The following is an 18,027-nucleotide window of genomic DNA, read 5'->3' on the forward strand; positions in this document are numbered from 1 at the left end:
GAAATAACAAAAGTGACTGAAAGGGGGTGGTTTGGGTTTTTTTATTAATCAGTCCTTTGGAGATTCATTCCACAGAGAAAGTCTTTAGGCTGCCTCCTGTCCAAAGTGGTGTACTTGAAGTAAGCAACAGACGTGCCAGAGAGGAACTGCATCATCTGCCTTGGGTGGTTCTCTACTACATTCGCATCAACAGCTGCTCTGAATTCTGCTTTCTGGGAGCAGGTAGTTACATTTTGGTAAGAAAATTAGAAACTTCTCTGGATTTCATTGCTACTACGCTGAAAATCACTGGTCAACTGTTTTTTTCTGTGTGTACTGGCAGAAGGCTGCTATAGCACACTCACTGTTTGGGAGTTGTCCTACTTCTTATTTGTCTGTTCTAGGACTTCAAGGACAAATTAGGCTGACCCATCTGTGTATGTATTATTGCACTGAATAATAGTTTATGACATTTCCAAACAGTAGCAGCTGTGTTGCGTGTCTCAAAATGTACTTACATGGTGCAGGCAGCCAGGGGGATGTCACTAGAGCTATTGCTGCCCCTGAGTGCTCTTAGGAATTTACCCTGTTTTACCCTGGGAACAGGGCCAAATCTGGCTGCCTTGCAAACTTGTGAGCAAACTCACTCATTGATTTCAGTCTCTCCACATTGGACTGAAGATGGGCTTAATGCCCTCTCGTGTACATATGCTAGAAACACCATGTGCTCAGAATGGCTCTTTGTGTGTGTGTGTCTGTGTATTACACAGCTTGAAAGCCATTTAATAGCCACAGTAAAGTGAGGAATGTGAGAAGTCATTTGCTACATAGGGAGAGCAGACGGAAGATATTGTGCCCTGTTACAGAGGTGTGAAGTTCATCAAACCCTGACCCAAACGTTCTTGCTCTGAATCTCACTGTATGTGCTCCTGAAGTGTAAATTCAAAGAACTGAGCACTGCACTGTGTTCTTCTCCAGGTTTCACTGGGAATTTCATGTGGTTGTCATTGCCCTGTCCATTTTAATTTCTCTGCCCGAGTACATGGGCTTCCAGCCACCTTAAGACAAAGTTATCCTTGTTCCCAATCTTGACTGAAAAATGGTAAGAGGAGAAGCAGAACCAGTTAAACAGCAGTCAGATCAGAAAAATGGGGTAATTCTCTTTTCAGATCACCGTAACATCAGTAAACACTGTCACTTCAGGCAGTCTGCTGTACGCCCTTTTTAAAAGGTGTTAAAATGAGAGACAGGTAGCCTATAATTACTTTAGCTTTGAGTGTCTGCTTTGTTAGAATATCACTGTGTGATTTACCAAACTGTGAAGGGTCATCTTCTAACAGTGAACTCCACAGCAATAGGTCAGGGGAGCTGGCTCCGGGTCCACAACAAGACACAGAAGACAGGCAGAGAGAGTTGTACATGACTTGCACAAAGACACTGATGCCAAATTGGATGGCTTACTTAGGAGTAATTTCAGAGTTTACATTCAGTTTGCAAAAGTGACTTGAAAGCTTTCAGATACTCCTAATACATAGCAATTCAGCAGTTTTCCTGGAAGATTGGCCATGCATTGATGCCTGCAGAGGTTCCACATGTGGGCTCTAACAGCCTGGTTCTGCCTCTCCATAGTCCATTACTTCCATGGCTGCTATCTGTGCTTATCGTTTCTAGCAGCATCTCTGTTTCCTGACTCTGATCCTTAATTATACCCTTTATTGCCTCTATATATAATCATAGAATCATTTAGGTTGGAAGAGACCTTTAAGATCATCGAGTCCAACTGTAAGCCTAACACTGCCAAGTCCACCACTAAACCATGTCCTTAAGTGCCACATCTACATGTCTTTTAAATACCTATATTTATATACAGTCTCTCTATATTATATAGTCTATGTGTATGCTTATGTATAGCTTTTATTTATCTAGGTCTTAGTTTAAAAATATTTTCCCCTTGCAGGGCTTAGTGCCTGCAGTAGCAATACTAGCAGACTGTACTGTGACTGCAGTAGATTCACCTGAACAAAGTGTCTCATAATTGAATAGCTGGAGTTCCTGCATCACGTTGCTGCCTTCCAGAGCATAGATTTTGTGTCCAATCCCTTTGTTACCCTGTTTCATAGCAATGACTTTGTAGTTTGAGTTTTTATTGTCCTCCTCAGAGCTGATGGCCCGCATCTGAACTGCATGTATTTTCTCCACAGAAGCATCCATCAGATATTACAGGTGATATTTATTGGCACCAGGCTTCTGAAAATCTTCATATCTTTATCATACCAACTCTCATACTATGTTTAACTCCAGAATCTGAAAATAAAGCCCTACTGTTGCCATTTCCAATGCCATTGGTGCCATAGGGTAGAGTTCTGTATTAATGTATGGTGGATTATCCATTCTTCAAAGGCAGTAAACCAGAAACGCAGTCATTCATACTCAGCGCTCTTTCCATCTTCTCTCAACTTTTTCAGTGATTGCGCCTTTCTTCAGAAGGTAATTTGAGAAATTAGATCTGCACTTTCAGGGGGAAATAATCCCCACCATGGAATGTGATGTGTGCTACTAATGAAGGGCTATAACAGATCAGAGAACTAAAGTGAATGAGGAGGAGGCAATACTCGACAATTACTAGGCAAGATATATGAGGAGGAGTTGAAAGAAGTCTCACCTGATCACAGATAACATCTCCAGGTAATCACAACCTATTTAAACACCCTGAGAAATTAGTTTTTATTTAGTAGGTGTTCAAATACTTAGTCTTCTCAAAAATGAAAGATGCCATCTGCAAATGTAAAAAAAAACCCAAAACCAAAAAAAAAACCCATAATGCTGTGTTTTATTCCTCTTTCTTCACATGATTCTCACTTTTATGAAGGAGGGTGGACTACCAGAGGCAGTTATACTTTTCTGGTTTGTATCAAGCAGACTGAAGAAGTAGCTTCTTTCTGCAAGAACATCATCTAGGTCTGAGTCTGCAGTCGCTGGCTCAGATCTAAGGGAAAAATAAAATGGCAGCCAATGCTACAAAGATTTCACTGATTAACTGTGAGTTCTGGAATCAGGCTTTTTTTCATAACATGTTAAGGATAGATATAAGAAGCAATATGTCATAACCAGACTATGTGAAAAAAGAAAAAGCCTCCATCTATATCTTTTAGCCTCTGAAGCTGAATGTATCCTGAGCACCATGTTCCCATACATATGGCTCTAATTCACTTCACTCTTTTGCAAGGCATTTTCAGGGTAATACACAACTACAAATGGTACTTTGTGAAACCAAATGCAACTCTATATTTATATAAAGGGCAAATGCAGATGTAGCAAAAGCATTAGTCCAGTAAACAAATCAATAATAGAATGTGGAAAACGACCTCTGAGTTATTCGTGATATTTTGCTATCTAATACAAGGCAAACGCTGGGGAGAGGAGGGGGCACAATCTTTTCTTTGGACAAAGGGAAGGCAGAGCAAATGGTGCAATGTGGAACATACTTCTGGTTAACGTTTATTGCTTTAGCAACAAAAGCAACAGTAAGGATGTTTATCACATCTCTTCCATATCAGCTAAATGCACAGACCCCTCACCCCTGCTTGCTAGTGGCTACCTTGGTCCTTGAGTAGTTGTATGTGATGGTTATATCCTGGATTCTGAGGCAAAAACCAGGAACAGAAGATGGCATCCGTCCTGCAACTAAATCTGTGTTTGCCATTAATAGCCTTGTAGGGCTGGATGAGACTGCCGTGGTGCTTAAAACATGGGAATAGTGTGTACAAGTTGTGAAAAGTTCTTAGGTTTTTTTGGTTTGGGTTTGGGGTTTTGGTTTTTTTTTAAACACCCAGCTGTTCACAGTTTCAAGCCCCTACTTTGGTTGGATAGAATAGGAATTGTCAGCTCCAAGGGGAATTCTCTGAGAAACCTCAGAGACAGATGAAAAAGCAGGAGACTTAGAAGGGTTACCAGAGCTCTAGCTTACCCATAAGGAGGGGTGGGATAAAATGTCATAAAGAGATGGACTTGCTGCTCTGTATACATCTGTTCCATCTGGAGCCAACAGCTCATCTGGGAATGTGCACATCATAATACTATTATTGATTTTTCTGTCTCTTGTAGGAGGGAAATAATCATTAAAAAATAGTTCTGATGATTATCGTCTTCAAAAGCCCCCATATATCTGCTTTTGTGCCATGAAGATTTTACTTGAATTTCAAGTGTTGCAGTCCCCACAGAGCATCCAGACACTCCGCAGATTATTCCACCAGTATCACAAGGCTTTTTCATCTATGAATTTCTCAGATTATGAAGCTATCAGTCGTTGTGAACAGGAAGTACCTGAGTACTTTAATTTTGCAAGTGATCTGCTGGACAAATGGTCTCAAATAGAAAAGGAAGCATTTCTGACCCTGTAGATTCAGTATTTTTAGTGAAAGTGTGCCCCTATCCCCAAAGTCAAATCTAAAACTATCACTGGCTTCAGTAAGACCAGAATTTCCTCCCTTGTTTCTGTTTTAACATCATCTCACGTTGCAGAGAAAGGAGAGGCAATTTGCTTTAGCATCAGAGGGGACATGGTGCTTTGTCTCTGTGATTCTCATTCAGTGAGAGCAGTGTGTGCAGTGCTGGGTTCGAAAAAGCCTCTAAGTAATTTATGAGCATTGCAAATCAGGTAGATACACACCAACTTATACGTGCCTTGGAAGAGGCCTCTTTTAAACAAAACATGCTTATATCCCTGCCCTAGAATATGTAACACTATCAGATTCCACTGCCTGCAGCATCCCAAAATCTCTGTAAGGAACTACAGGAGTCTCAGAAGTAAGCAGCATGCTATTTACCCTTGCATTGTGTATAGGAACGAAAGAGACCATCAAATCCAGCTCTGTGATGAATAAATGGAAAAGGAGATTAAATTAAATGGAGCTTTGAAGAGCTGGGTTTCCTGTCCCCAAAAGTGGCCAATGTGCTCTCTGGGCCACCCAATCTGCAAAGAGGAGACCGATTTTTAGTGATTCTACCCCGAATCCCAGAGTGATAGCTGCTGAACATGGCTTGTATGCAAACAGGTGAATTGCATCATTCTTAATGGTCTGTAGATTGTTTGTTACCTTCTATGCCAAAAGTTGGTTAGCAATTCATTTAACAAGTACATTTCTTATTTGACTTTGTAGCTTGAACATTTGACAATCAAAGGGGCTGACGGGGTAGTCTCTTATGACTGTTGGAATTACCTTCACCATTTTTCTTTCATTTTCTGTGGCTTGTGTTGATTGGGTTAAATCAATTTGATTTAACTTCAACAGACTTAAGTTAAAGCTGCAAGTGTTTGCTGCCCCAAAGTTACACTTTCTACTTACATTGTGCCTGGAGCAGAGGATTTTGCAGAAACAGAAGCTGTTTTGTACTGCACATCTGCATTCAAGGTCAGGTGTGTGGGACTTGTTTTACCTTCTCATTTCTGCATTGAATAGTGCTGGTATTCAACAAATCAGGAGAAGCTATAAACTGATCAGGACTGAAAGTGAAAAATACCCAATAAATTTACAATTTTATTGCACTTTTGGATGTTATCATCATCCAAGGGACAACACAACTGACAGCACAAGACATTTGCTATAGTTTGCTGGCTTCCAAGAATAGGTGTATTATTACAATTGATGTGCTTGCTCCTGTGGTGTACCTGCTTGCATCCAAATGCCAGTTTCTGAAAATGAAGCTAATTGTATCCGAAAGCGGCAGGGCCGAGCTTCAGTGATTTGCTTAAGTAAGCGCCTTCTACTTTAACTCCATCATAGTTATCTCGAGTAGATTTCTCATGTTGTTTAAACACAGTTGTGCACTTGTGTCTCATTAATGAACTAGATACCTTTGAAGGGGTGGGAGAGAAGGCAATTTAGTCTCTTTTCTATGAAGAATAGCCAAATCGCTAATTAAAAAATAAGTACAGTCTTATTATGTCTAGGTTTGTTATATATGACTATGAAATAATATGGAAAAATGGACAGGAAAGCCTCTTATATTGACAGCTGTGGCCTATTTACATTCTAAAGCTCAAAGAAAAATATTCTGTACAAATTATTCCAATCCATATTCCTAAAACTTGATGATACAAAGGCTAATGTGAGTAGCTTTTCACTATGAAAGGCTAAAAAAGGGCACTGCAAAACGAACCTAAAGTGTTTAGGAATCCACATGCCTCACTGCTGAAAAGCAGCTACTAAAATGGCCCCCAAGAGCCAGCTCTTCACTGCAGCACATGGGGCTGTGGAAGGAGAGGAGAGGCAGAGTGGGGAAGGGAAGCAAATACCCTGCTGCAATCCGCTCAAGGCCCTAGGTGTGATTTTACCAGCTGGTATTTTGTTAAAAGCATCTTTTTAGCTAAAACCAGTCTTTCAAGGTGGGATCCAAGCTCCTCAGTCACTTTAGGAGCTTTATAAGATGTACCATGTGTTCTCACAACCACAGGTGTCTGAACTAGCATTACCCGTGCAGCTCACTGTACAGTCTCACTGTATTTCCATCTGCCCCTTCAAACAACTGCCCACTTCAGTGTCACTAGACTGGAGGACCGAGGAAGCAGTAACACTGCATTCTCAAACCTCCTAGAGCTACTAAAACATTGTCAAGTCGATTTGATGAATCCTCTTTCATGCCGGGCTAATATTCCATGGCTCAGTTCCATGGCAGAGGGCAAAATTGATTTGATAAAACCTAAATACCGTCTGGAGCTGCGTCAGTCCTGCAGAGGCTGTCACTGGCGGTCAGGCAGGTAGGCTGTCTGGTTTCCCCGGATGACTGCCTTGCAAAGTGCTGGCTGTCTGGCTCCAGGGTTGCTCGGCTATCAGGCTCCCAGTCATCCCAGAGCGCTGGGCTGCTGTCCCGCCTGGCTCCCCGCTCCCCGTCTCACCAGATCAGTGGCAGCCTGCCTACCTAGCGGGCTAATTGCCCTCACTTCCAGCTCCCCATGGCCTCGGCTGCCTTAGCTGACTGCGAAGCCAGCCAGGAGGCTGTGGGGCTCCGGCGTGAGGCCCCCGCGGCAGCCGGCACGGGGAGACAGGCTTCTCACACCCCACCTGGCAGGCATGGGCAATGTTTGCATGCCAAGCAAAACCTTTTTGAACATCAGTCCCGGCAGAGAAAAACGGTTTTGCTTTCTCATCCTAGTAAGAGATGAGAATTATTTCCCTGTCATGTGCCAGACGACCAAGAGTTTGAGCGTCCCCATACTTCCCAAACATGACGAGGATAATTAACTAGTGGGACCACCCGCCAAAAGAAATAGTGGGTCCTCACTCAGCTAATCACATTAAGGCTGGAAGATAGGCTTTCTGGAGGGCACTTTGGTCAAACACAAGACGCTGGGCCTTTTGGTGGTTAAGGCGGCACATAAAAGAGAGCCAGTTGGCATTTTTACTCTGGAGAAGGTGGACATGAAGAACAGTTGACAAGCAAGATCAGCAACACTTTTAAGACAGAACTAGCACTGCAAGAGTGAGGGGATCTTAGTAGTTTCTCATCCCTCACATCACACTATACAAACAGTCCTTCATATATTGGGCACAAAGAATCCAACCTAAGTGTGCTGAATAACACCCGCCACTGTTTCATGTAACTTTTTGGGTTTTTTTAAGGGCTGCCGCTGGTGTCCATAACTGCATGAAGACAAAAAACCAGGATCCAATGGCAATCTAAATAACCAGTGGCGGCACAGGCTCTCCCAAAATGGTTGAACTTTCCCATGGAAGCTTTGGTTTTGGGTTTTTCTCTCTATGGAAGGTAAAGTATTCAGCTAATTACAGCTTTACAGCTCTGAAATGTGAAGCACACAGAAGAGGTTTTGTATGTGACAAAATTATGATAGATGATGAGGCTCCCACAATACTGTACATGCCATTTGTTTTGGTCTCCTCAGCTGAATTGTACCCAGGAAGCAAGGATCGTGTTCGATGTGGTATGTGGCTCCATTTTAGAAACTACTTGCCTGTTAATCCAGGCTAAATAATGAGTTAGGATACCGCTTGATTTTCTTTATCTTTGCCATCAGTATAAAGGCTAGGCAAAAGGCATTTATTTGAGCTCTTGAGTTTCTAATCAAATTCACCATGCCTTTTTAAGCAAAAAACAAAACAAACCAAAAAGACCCTCACATTCTTAATTTCCACTTGCAGACCCCCTTACATTGGCCAACTTTGTCTTCAACAGATGCTGGATGAATTTGATTCCCTCAGATGTGATGCGGAACATGTCAGACACTGCTTGGCTAAAGGCAGCTATTGGGAGTGGGTTTGGTCTGTGGTTCCAGGGCACATGTGTTTTTGTACATGCCATGCCACAGTTTGATCTAAGATCAATCTTAAATGTAAGAACACCATGCTCACAATGAACAGTTACTCATATTTCATGTTGTTTTCCAGGCAGGCCACAAAACTAAGCTGCTTAGGTTTATGGGATTAGCTGTTTTAAGATGGCATAACCACAAGGTGATTTTTCTTTGAAAAGGAATATAATACAGGAAGGATTTTGCAGCATGACTCTTGGGCACAGGATATTACCAGCTGCTTCCGATCAGTAGGAGTTACTGCTATTACTTAAAGCTCTCTTCTACTGTATTTCACTATTGAAATGATAAATGAGCTGAATTATATGTAAATTAATACTTTAATTACACTGCTGTGACCCTTAAGAAAGGCAAGTCAGTACTGGAAAACACTGAAGCTTTGAGATTGGCTTGTTCTTAAAAGAAATTATTTTCAAGCTTCTCAAGCCACTCTGAGTTTTAATCTAATAAAAAGGGAAGAGTGCTGCTCCCAAATGGCTCAAAGCACCTATGTGGAAAAGTGTACGTTCCTAACATGTGGGGGTTATGTGGGGATTTTAATCCCATTTCATTTCCTTTCTAAAATGGTAGTTGCTGCTTTGGTTTTCTTTTTTGTATACATGTCTTGGCCTTGCAAACACCCACCTGCAGTGTGCATGGGGTTTGACATCACTGCACAAAATGAAGTTTGATAGTAGAGGCTGCTTTACCCATGGTGTGGCTGGATTGAAGGCTGGTGAAAGAGAGGTCTTCCCCCTACTTTTTTTTATTGCTACCTGTCCCTCTCTCTGAGCAAATTTTCACTGCAGGCAGAAGTGAGGTTAAAAACAAAAAAAGTAAGGCTTAGCTCTACCTGAGTGACTGTGAATCATCTATCTGCTGGTGTTACGGATGAGAAATAAAGCTCTGTCAGAAAATAAAGGCTAAGCCGAGATCTTTATTTTTCTAGCAAGGCACTCATGTCCTGTGTTCTGTCCTAGGTAAAGAAGGATATATAAATTTGCCAGTCCAAAACAACCTTTTAATACAGCATGACTAGCAGCTCGCCCGGAGGTCATGAAGACTTGGCTCTGCGCAACAGGCCCTTTGTCAGGACAGCTGAGGAAATTGCAGCATGTCTAAAGATTTGCGACAGTCCATTTTAGAAAGTGTGGGGCTAGATAAAAGACTGACACAAGAAAAATGTTCAAAAGAAACCTGTAATTTTAGGTGCCTCCATTTTGAGGTGTCTGACATTGTCCTAGAGTGAGATGTGGGCTTTACTGAAGTCCTCTGCAAAACTTACATTGCACCTCCAGGGCCAGGGTTTCATACCAAGGCATGGTACTTGTGCTTCAAGTGAGCATCAGGACAAATTAGGTACACCAGTGATTTACCACAGTCCACGTATCAGCTGATGTTTGGGGCACTGTAACACCTTTCCTGAATACTGACAGTGACAGCAATTATTTTGCTTTCCATGTAAGTGAGGTTACAATCAGGTCTTGTAATTTGTGCCCTAGTATGGATTAAAAAGGAATAGTTAGCAGCAAGCTTTTTCCCAAAACAATATTGTTTAACCCTTTTTCTTTAATTTGTCAGACCTTGTGCAGATATCCAGTGACCACTCTGTGCAGCGCCCCAGCTGCCTACCACGTGCTGGTACAGCGTGACCTCACCAGGTACCGCGCGTCTGTTAACAACTGGCTGTGCCGTGTCTGTTCAGGCTATTGCCTCGCTCTTTAACAGTCATTTCTATGGGTCCTCATAGCCACTTAAACTCTCAGAGGGGTGGAAGTTCTGTGTTGGAGGCAGGGGCTGTGAGGAGGCAGAGCCTTTTCCTTAGCATTGCAGAGAGAGGTGACGAAATCCACCCCTCAGGCGCCTCCAACCCGGAGCAAATTTTGCCCTGAGGCGTTACAGTCAATAGAGGCCAGTATTCATCCTTGAAGGCACATGTGTGGCTGCACTGCCATCACTGCTGTGCATCTTTGCAGCTCACCACTTTGGCAGCCCCTTTCCAGCCCCACTCCAGCTGGAGCTCTAGGCTTTCTCTCAACCCTAACCCTAACTCAAAGAGTGTCCGGTGTATCCTGAAGTCATGGGGTTGGACATATGGATGTCAGGGAAAGCAGAATTTGTCCCTTTCTGTCCTCTGATACTCAGCAATGTCTTCTGTCTATGAAGGTATGCAGTCAAGACACTGAAGCACTGTTTGACCAGAGGGGAACCACTCAACCTAGAAGTGATGGCACAGTGGAAAAGCTGAACAGGATGATCTATAAAGGCTACGGCCAAACCGAAATTGTACGTTCAGTTTTTTTGTAAAGGGTTACAACTCAACTATCACTTAGGGGACTTAGATATCGCATTCCTCTTGGTAAATATGGAACTCAGCCATATATATTTGACTAAAAAGAAAAATGGCATTAGAATACATGGCAATTGCCTACAATAGGGTTTATTGTTTTGCTTAGAATTATGGCTTGTTTATGATACTGCTTCTAAGACTACTTAAGCTGTAATGTATCTTGAACTTTAGAGTTCGAGACTCTCAGTGAAGTTCACAAATGTTTTGGCTTGCACAGATGGAAGATTTAGATTTTATGCTAGCTCAACAGTAGGCATAGTACAAGAACAGGAATAGCCTCAGGAATGTCCATGAAAAATACCTGGGCTGCTTGTCTTTTCCAACAGGCAAAGATACGTGCAGATATGAAAGGCATGAAGGCAGCTCCTCCCTACGACATTCAGGTGCAGTGGTCCCCTAAGGAATGAAGGCAGCTCCTCCCTACGACATTCAGGTGCAGTGGTCCCCTTTTCTGTTTGCTGTTGATTTCACAGGAAGTAAAACACAAGAGAGTACAACATACTGTACAAGTTTCGGTACCATATAGTGGTATTCAGGGCAGGCTGATGTTTTTGGTTGAGCTGTTGGCTGATGGTTAGTTTTAGAACACGGCTCTCTTAAAATGGGAAGTTATAATCACCCATTTGCCTTTCCTACTGCAGATTATAGACGAAAATGATGGTGTTCTGCCTCCTGGGAAAGGAGGAGACATTGCTATCAAAATGGATGCCAAGCGGCCATTTACTTTTTTCACTCAGTGCCTGGCAAGCCAAAAGTGAATTTGCGGAAAGCCAGTTCATGCCTGCAGTGTGGTATGTATTTATACCAACAGGAGCAGGTGCAACGCTAAAGAGCTGTGCCTCTTCTTGACTTGACGGTGTTCCAACTTAGGAAATTTCCGTTCTCCCCCCCATTCTTCTGCAGACCTACTGTCTGATCTTCAGTTTTGTATCTGCCCTTGTGGTAAATTTGCCACTCTGGAAGAAGCAAGCACAAGCTCTTTGTCGTGGTTTAACCCCAGCCAGCAACTAAGCACCACGCAGCCGCTCACTCACTCCCCCCTCACCCAGTGGGATAGGGGAGAAAATCAGGAAAAGAAGTAAAACTCATGGGTTGAGATAAGAAGGGTTTAATAGAACAGAAAAGAAGAAACTAATGATGATAATGATAACACTAATAAAATGACAACAGTAATGATAAAAGGATTGGAATGTACAAATGATGCGCAGTGCAATTGCTCACCACCCACCGATCGACACCCAGTTAGTCCCCGAGGGGCGACCCCCCCCGCCCCCACTCCCCCCAGTTTATATACTGGGCATGATGTCACATGGTATGGAATATCCCTTTGGCCAGTCTGGGTCAGCTGCCCTGGCTGTGTCCTGTGCTATCTTCTTGTGCCCCTCCAGCTTTCTCACTGGCTGGGCTTGAGAAGCTGAAAAATCCTTGACTTTAGACTAAACACTACTGAGCAACAACTGAAAACATCAGTGTTATCAACATTCTTCTCATACTGAACTCAAAACATAGCACTGTACCAGCTACTAGGAAGACAATTAACTCTATCCCAGCTGAAACCAGGACACTCTTACATTCAGAAACAAGCAATGAAAGATACTATGGGTAGTGTCCAAAGAAGAGGCAAAAGTCATCTCTAAGCTTAAGGCTTCTCAATATTTACAATATTTAATTGTTGCTTGTTCAACGGGATGATCCAGTGAAAACTGCTTTCACAGTCCGTGAGAACTTCTATATCACTGGAGACATAGGGAGCATGGATGAGGATGGAAATATATGGTTTATGGGGAGATCTGATGATGTCATCATCCCCTCTGAGTTTGTGTATTTCAGTTAAAATGCCAAGAAATGTCTAAAAAATAACTATACCTGTTACCTACTCAGCATTTAATTTCTCTCTTCTAGGTATTGTATCCATTTGAAATAGAGAGTGCCTTGTCATTGAGTCAGCTGTTGTCAGCAGCCCAAATCCCAACAGAGGGGAGGTAATCAGTGGCCACTCTCCTATTCATAAAATGCTTTGTGTGACAGACTCAAGTTCCACTGAATTCATAAGACTTAATGTAGCTATACAAACTTTTCCATCACTTTACCTGAGGGGAGCAGTAGTTTGTGTATCCTGTATTCCTTTTTTTTTTTTAATGAAAATATAATCCTTAGTTTCCTAAAGAACATGATGCTGAATGTGAGGGTGTCTCTGGTAAGAACTGATGTACACTTTGACGCACCGCCTGGAGAATTATATTCTTTACTTTAACAACATATGTTTACAGAAAAGGCCCTGGCACGTAAGAACTTTAAAACAGTCCTTTAAAGAACTCTTACAAATTTGGAAGCAGAATTTTAAACTTTGATCATGTATTACTTAGGACCTTTACTAATGTAAGGTAGAAACAGTCTTTTGTCCTAATTTTAGATTTGCTTACACAAAAGCAAATTTTGCTCTACTGCACAGGTGTAACACAGCAAGCTTGTATTGCAGGCAATACTCACTCATTCTCAATTAATTGCCTCATTTGTTAGGTTGCTCTAGCTTAATGAATGCTGTATTTTTTATTTTCCCTTTGTAGGTGGTAAAAGCTTTTGTGGTCTTGTCTCCTTCCTTTAAGTCACAAGATCCAAAGAAACTGGCCTGTGAATTGCTAGATTGTCAAGAAAGTCACTGATGGCTACATACAAGTACTCCAGAAAGGCAAGTAAACACTAGTGTATTAAAAAAAAAGAAAATCCCGAACACCTATTTTAACCATGGAGAGGCTAAAACCAGAAGATTAGACTCAGTTCAAACACAGTAACAAACAAAAAAAGCCCAAACATGTGCTGTGCAAGAAAAATGTCAAGTATTAATTTAAAGATTATTTTGGAAAATAGTAGATACAACACAATCTAAAAGCAAATTAGTTATTTCTCCAGTCTCCAAATTCTTAATTTAAATTAAGTAGGACGGAGACCTATGCTGTTCTGAAAGAAAGTTTATAAATGAAATTTGCTGATCTTACTTTTTTCCTCTTTTGAATCAGACTGAATTTGTCCAGCAGCTGCCAAAGACAATCGCCAGGAAAATCAGACAGAATGAACTGAGGAACAAGGAGTGGGGACAGATTTAGTTTTGATAAGCAATCTAAAAAAGCCTATCCCTATCAATTTCATTCATAATGGAGCTTTTCTGTTACAACTACAAGCACCAACATAGGATCATATTTCACCCATTAGGCAGTGATTGTGTAATAATGAACAAGGTTTAAAAACTCCAACTGTTTGGTTTTTAAATGCTTGTGTTCTTGCTTAAAAAAAAATCAAGCAAACACACATTCCAGCCACTAACACTTTTCAGAATTACAGTACAAGTAGAAGTGATTACCAGGTGAAGGAGCAGTGTGTTCATTTTAACTCAAAAGAGGCTTATTAATGAAGAAATCACGATAGTATATAATGAAGTTCCCAGAAATGGCCACAGATCTTGCATGCATCCAAATTAAGCTCGCTGCTTGTATGAATCTTGAAAGCCTCAAGGTTTAGGAATTACTGAACATTCAATGTTAACACATTAAGTGCAAATTATAAAAAATCAGAAGGAAAAGAATGTGGACATCTTTAAGACTGCAGCATAGGCAGCATCTAAATGTCAGACACAGGCTTGACAAATGGATGGTAGCTATTCAGCAGTTTCTTCTGAAGAACTGTAGGTCCTGTGGGCACACAGATGAGTGAGAGAAGGAAAACAAACCACAAACTATCCCTGAGTCTATCTTTGTCCTTAGTAAGATAAGCAAGTAGGCTGCCTTGAATCGTGATCACCGACATCAGCCACCAATAAACATTCACAGTTGGCCTTCGTTCTGGTCTCATATAGTTCTTTCCTATGTGTGACCTAGACATTGCTGGCTTCAATCCACACGCAAAAAGCTTTAAAAGTTAAAGAAAACACCAATGGAGGTAAGAAAGCAGAGTTTTAATAAATGGGTGGTAAAAGTAATTTTAATTTTCCAACTTCTAAAACAATTTCGAGAGAAGAGGAAAATATAAATTAAACACTATTGAGAGACGTGACACATCCTTTTCATTAAACCACGACAAGTAACAAGTGGTGTTCTTCAAGATGAGTCTTTTCCCGTTAGCAACCCACAGAGTTTATGCTAGAACTGAAATACCAAAGCTAGACAGTTGTACAGGAAGCATCCTCAAAACTCTACTGGAAAGCAGGTTATAGCTGCACTGGTTTTGGTTGTTTTTTTTTTAAAAGTCACTGGGATATCAAAAGAACTGCTGTTAACAGACAGACAATAGAAAGACTCACTAACATTACTTTCAATCTGAAACAAAATTAATACTGTAAAGCTAAAACTGTACCAAAAATTAAACTTAATTCCCCTTATCCAGTAGAGCATAATGGAGACCTTCTTTTATAAGAAGTTTCCAAGCAGTATTTAAATTCAAATTTTGAGATCTAAAAAACAAAAAATAAAAACAACAAAAAGACTTTATAAAACCACCAAAGGATTAAGTCTTTGGAAAGAGCAGCAAAAGGCTATTTGAAGGAAATTACTCAAAAGGATTCTGTTCAGTGACTACAGCATTTTCTATAAACCCATAACTGCTGTATACACAGCTAATGTAAACACACATGTAGTTTTTGCTAAAACCATCTGCAATGCCTGCACTGTACTTCTACTGTTCTAGAACAGTCAAATCTATTACTCTAAATCGTCTCATAGTATTCAAGTAATTTGATCATAGCAGTTCTTGCCATTCATTTTCAAGACTTAGCATATCCTTGTAGAGCAATGTGTGTGTGTATATATATAATCATCCATCATACAGGAGATGATCAGGTTTAGCTCATTCTGTTGTTCACACAGAAAAATGTATCTGAGTTCTGCAGTCACACAAGTTCTCATATCACTTCCTTAAAAACCCTCTGCAATCAACTGTCTTTTTTTTTCAGATATCTCACTTCTGTCAATACTTCCTGACAGAGCTGATTCTGCACTGCCTTTTGGATTCTGTAGCCATCAGATATAACAAAGCAGAGTCAGTATATGTCAGGATGGCCACATTTACATATGCATGCATAGACTCCTGCTTTTTGTACTTGGTAAAGGCAATGCAGAACAAAGCTGTAGAAGAATGACAGCAAGCTTCACCAGAAAGGTGAAGAACTCTTGAACACTCTTACATCTGCTGTAACGTCAGCTCCACCTGCAATGAGCATTAAAATTCTTACACGTGGATTTTAAAAACAAGATTTCAAAACAAAACCCACTCTCCTCTTTAAAACACCCTTTCAGAACTCTAGGGCAACTTTAATAGGTTTCGATTGTGTTTACCTTTCCCTTCTACCACATTTTCTACACTGTCAGTGCATTGTTCCCCTTGGGCTCAGCTTCTGTTTCACCTTGATTCTTGTTCTCTTGTTTTACTTCTTCTGAGCTCTTCTCCTCCTCGGTTTCTGGTTTTACTACCTTCGAGTTCTGTTCTTCTGTCAGACTTGATGGGTTTTGTAGTGTGTTGTCTTTGTTGCTCTTCACCACCTCTTGTAGATTGTATTTTCTGAACAGAACATAGTCTCTCACCACACTCAAGCAACAGACATTTTTTATTATTTCCACCACAATTGTGTATTGTGGGTTATTAAGATCAACTTTGTTTTCTGGATTGAGGCTGCCCACAATTCCTGTAAAACAAGATGTAGTTTAAAAGATGCTGGAAAAACTTCTTCAGAGCATAAGCATGCCCTATTGAAAGGACAGCGAGAAGGCAACATCCCCCTTAGTTGTAACGAATTACTCATTTTTGTAATTGCTTAAAATAGCAGAACAGAGCAGGACTCTTGGATTATACCACCAACAGGACTGAAGTAACTGAAAAACTATCCCACTGCAATTACCAAGAAACAAAGTACTCGAGTAAGGTGGAGCTATTTTATGGAAATAGTAACACATTATTTCAATACAGCATCCATAGAGAAAGCCTGATAGCAGTAATTTCAAACCACATATAACTGGCACTCCAAATTATATTCAACACTGTACTCTCTTCTGCTTGTTGTCTCTCAGGACATCAACACCAACAAGGAATATTGATGTCAAGCTTTTTTAAGTCTTCGAGAAGCTTTTGTAATTCAACACACAGATTTTAAGCAACAAATATGTACGCCCATTAAGACCACTTTCAATAATCTGACGTATGTTACACATGCAGTTGTGGGCTGCTTATATACTTGTTCTTAGTTTTGTGTGAAATCCATACATACCTGCCAATTCCTTAATTACTTCTTCCCTACTCATATGACTGTTATTACGAGCTTTGTAAACAATCTGAAAAGTACCCTTATTAGGGGCTTTAAACCAAGGCTCAAAAAACGTTTCTGTGTATTTTTTCATATCCTCCATAAAAGCCTTGCAGGTTCCAGAAATGGGTAGCATGCGCAGAATAACTCTTGTTTTCTTCTTTTTAGTGGCATGCATATCCTTTAGTATATGGTGCACCAGGTTCTCAGGTTCTACAAGAAAAACAGCTAGGTATAAGAAACAAACTGAAGGCGTTTTCCCATCTCTTCCCCCCCTCTAAATAATAAGCTGGGGAAACGCATGCTTGGCTGCACCGCTGTCAGCCTCCAATCCTTTTCTGTAAAGAGTTGTTTTACTATATCAGAATTGAATAATCAAAGATTATTTTGTCAAAGCAGATTCCTCTACCTTTAGCGACTGTGCTAATGACAAAATTCAGCGGCAACACCAAAGGGAATGGGAAACCCTGTATTTGTTTGGTATACACGAGTTTCTTGGAAGTCACACTCTGTGGCCTGTTACTAGCACCGTTTAGAGCAGTTTAACCCCACAGCATTACGCAGCATCAGTCGATATCCCACCTATGCCCTGGGTTCTGATGAAGACCACGTTGTTGGCACCACTCTCCACCGACTGGAACCGCCGCAGCTTCTGCTCCGTCGAGGCACGGATCTGGCCGACCTCCTTCTTCAGGGCAGCCTCAACGTCGTCCTCATCCTCCTCCCTCTCGCTTCCAGACAGCCGCTCCTCGTGATCTGAAAACTTCACACCAGGCCCGTCTCTCGTTTGGTGAGCACCGAGCGACGGCGCCCACAACTTAAAAACCGCCAGCAAGGCACCTCCGCGCCCAGGGGCCTGGAGGCGACGGGCACGGGCCTCTTCTCCAGCCCACCCGAGGGGCTGCGCTGGCGCTTGCTTACAGAAACCGGCACTTTCGTGTGTGTGGAGAACACGAGCGGGTTTTTTTAACATCCGGAAAGGCAGAGGAGGCCTGGCGGCGCTGCCCTCCCCGCCCCGCCGGCGTTACCGCTGCCCCGGTCTGCGGGGAGGCAGGACCCGCGGGGGGCGGCCGACGCCGCGCTCCCCGGCCTCCGGGCCGCGCTCCC

The 18,027-nt window shown here is 41.7% G+C and overlaps 1 protein-coding gene and 1 pseudogene across 1 annotated transcript in view; one reads left to right on the forward strand and one right to left on the reverse strand.

The window, feature by feature from the left end:
* The first annotated feature begins 4,157 nt into the window (after positions 1–4,157).
* LOC104833694 lies at positions 4,158–13,738 on the forward strand (annotated as a pseudogene).
* Positions 13,739–14,655: 917 nt separating this feature from the next.
* THUMPD1 (THUMP domain containing 1) overlaps positions 14,656–18,027 on the reverse strand; it is a 4,398-nt gene continuing 1,026 nt past the window's right edge. The window contains exons 3-5 of the mRNA XM_010570573.1: positions 17,503–17,683; positions 16,885–17,133; positions 14,656–16,305 (exon numbers count right to left, since the gene is read on the reverse strand). Of these exons, the coding sequence (XP_010568875.1) occupies positions 15,980–16,305; positions 16,885–17,133; positions 17,503–17,683 (756 nt within the window). The 3' untranslated portion in view covers positions 14,656–15,979. The remainder of the gene's footprint in view (positions 16,306–16,884; positions 17,134–17,502; positions 17,684–18,027) is intronic.

This window comes from Haliaeetus leucocephalus, unplaced genomic scaffold (genome assembly GCF_000737465.1).
Source record: "Haliaeetus leucocephalus isolate CR32 unplaced genomic scaffold, Haliaeetus_leucocephalus-4.0 Scaffold295, whole genome shotgun sequence".
NCBI classification, from domain to species: Eukaryota; Metazoa; Chordata; class Aves; order Accipitriformes; family Accipitridae; genus Haliaeetus; species Haliaeetus leucocephalus.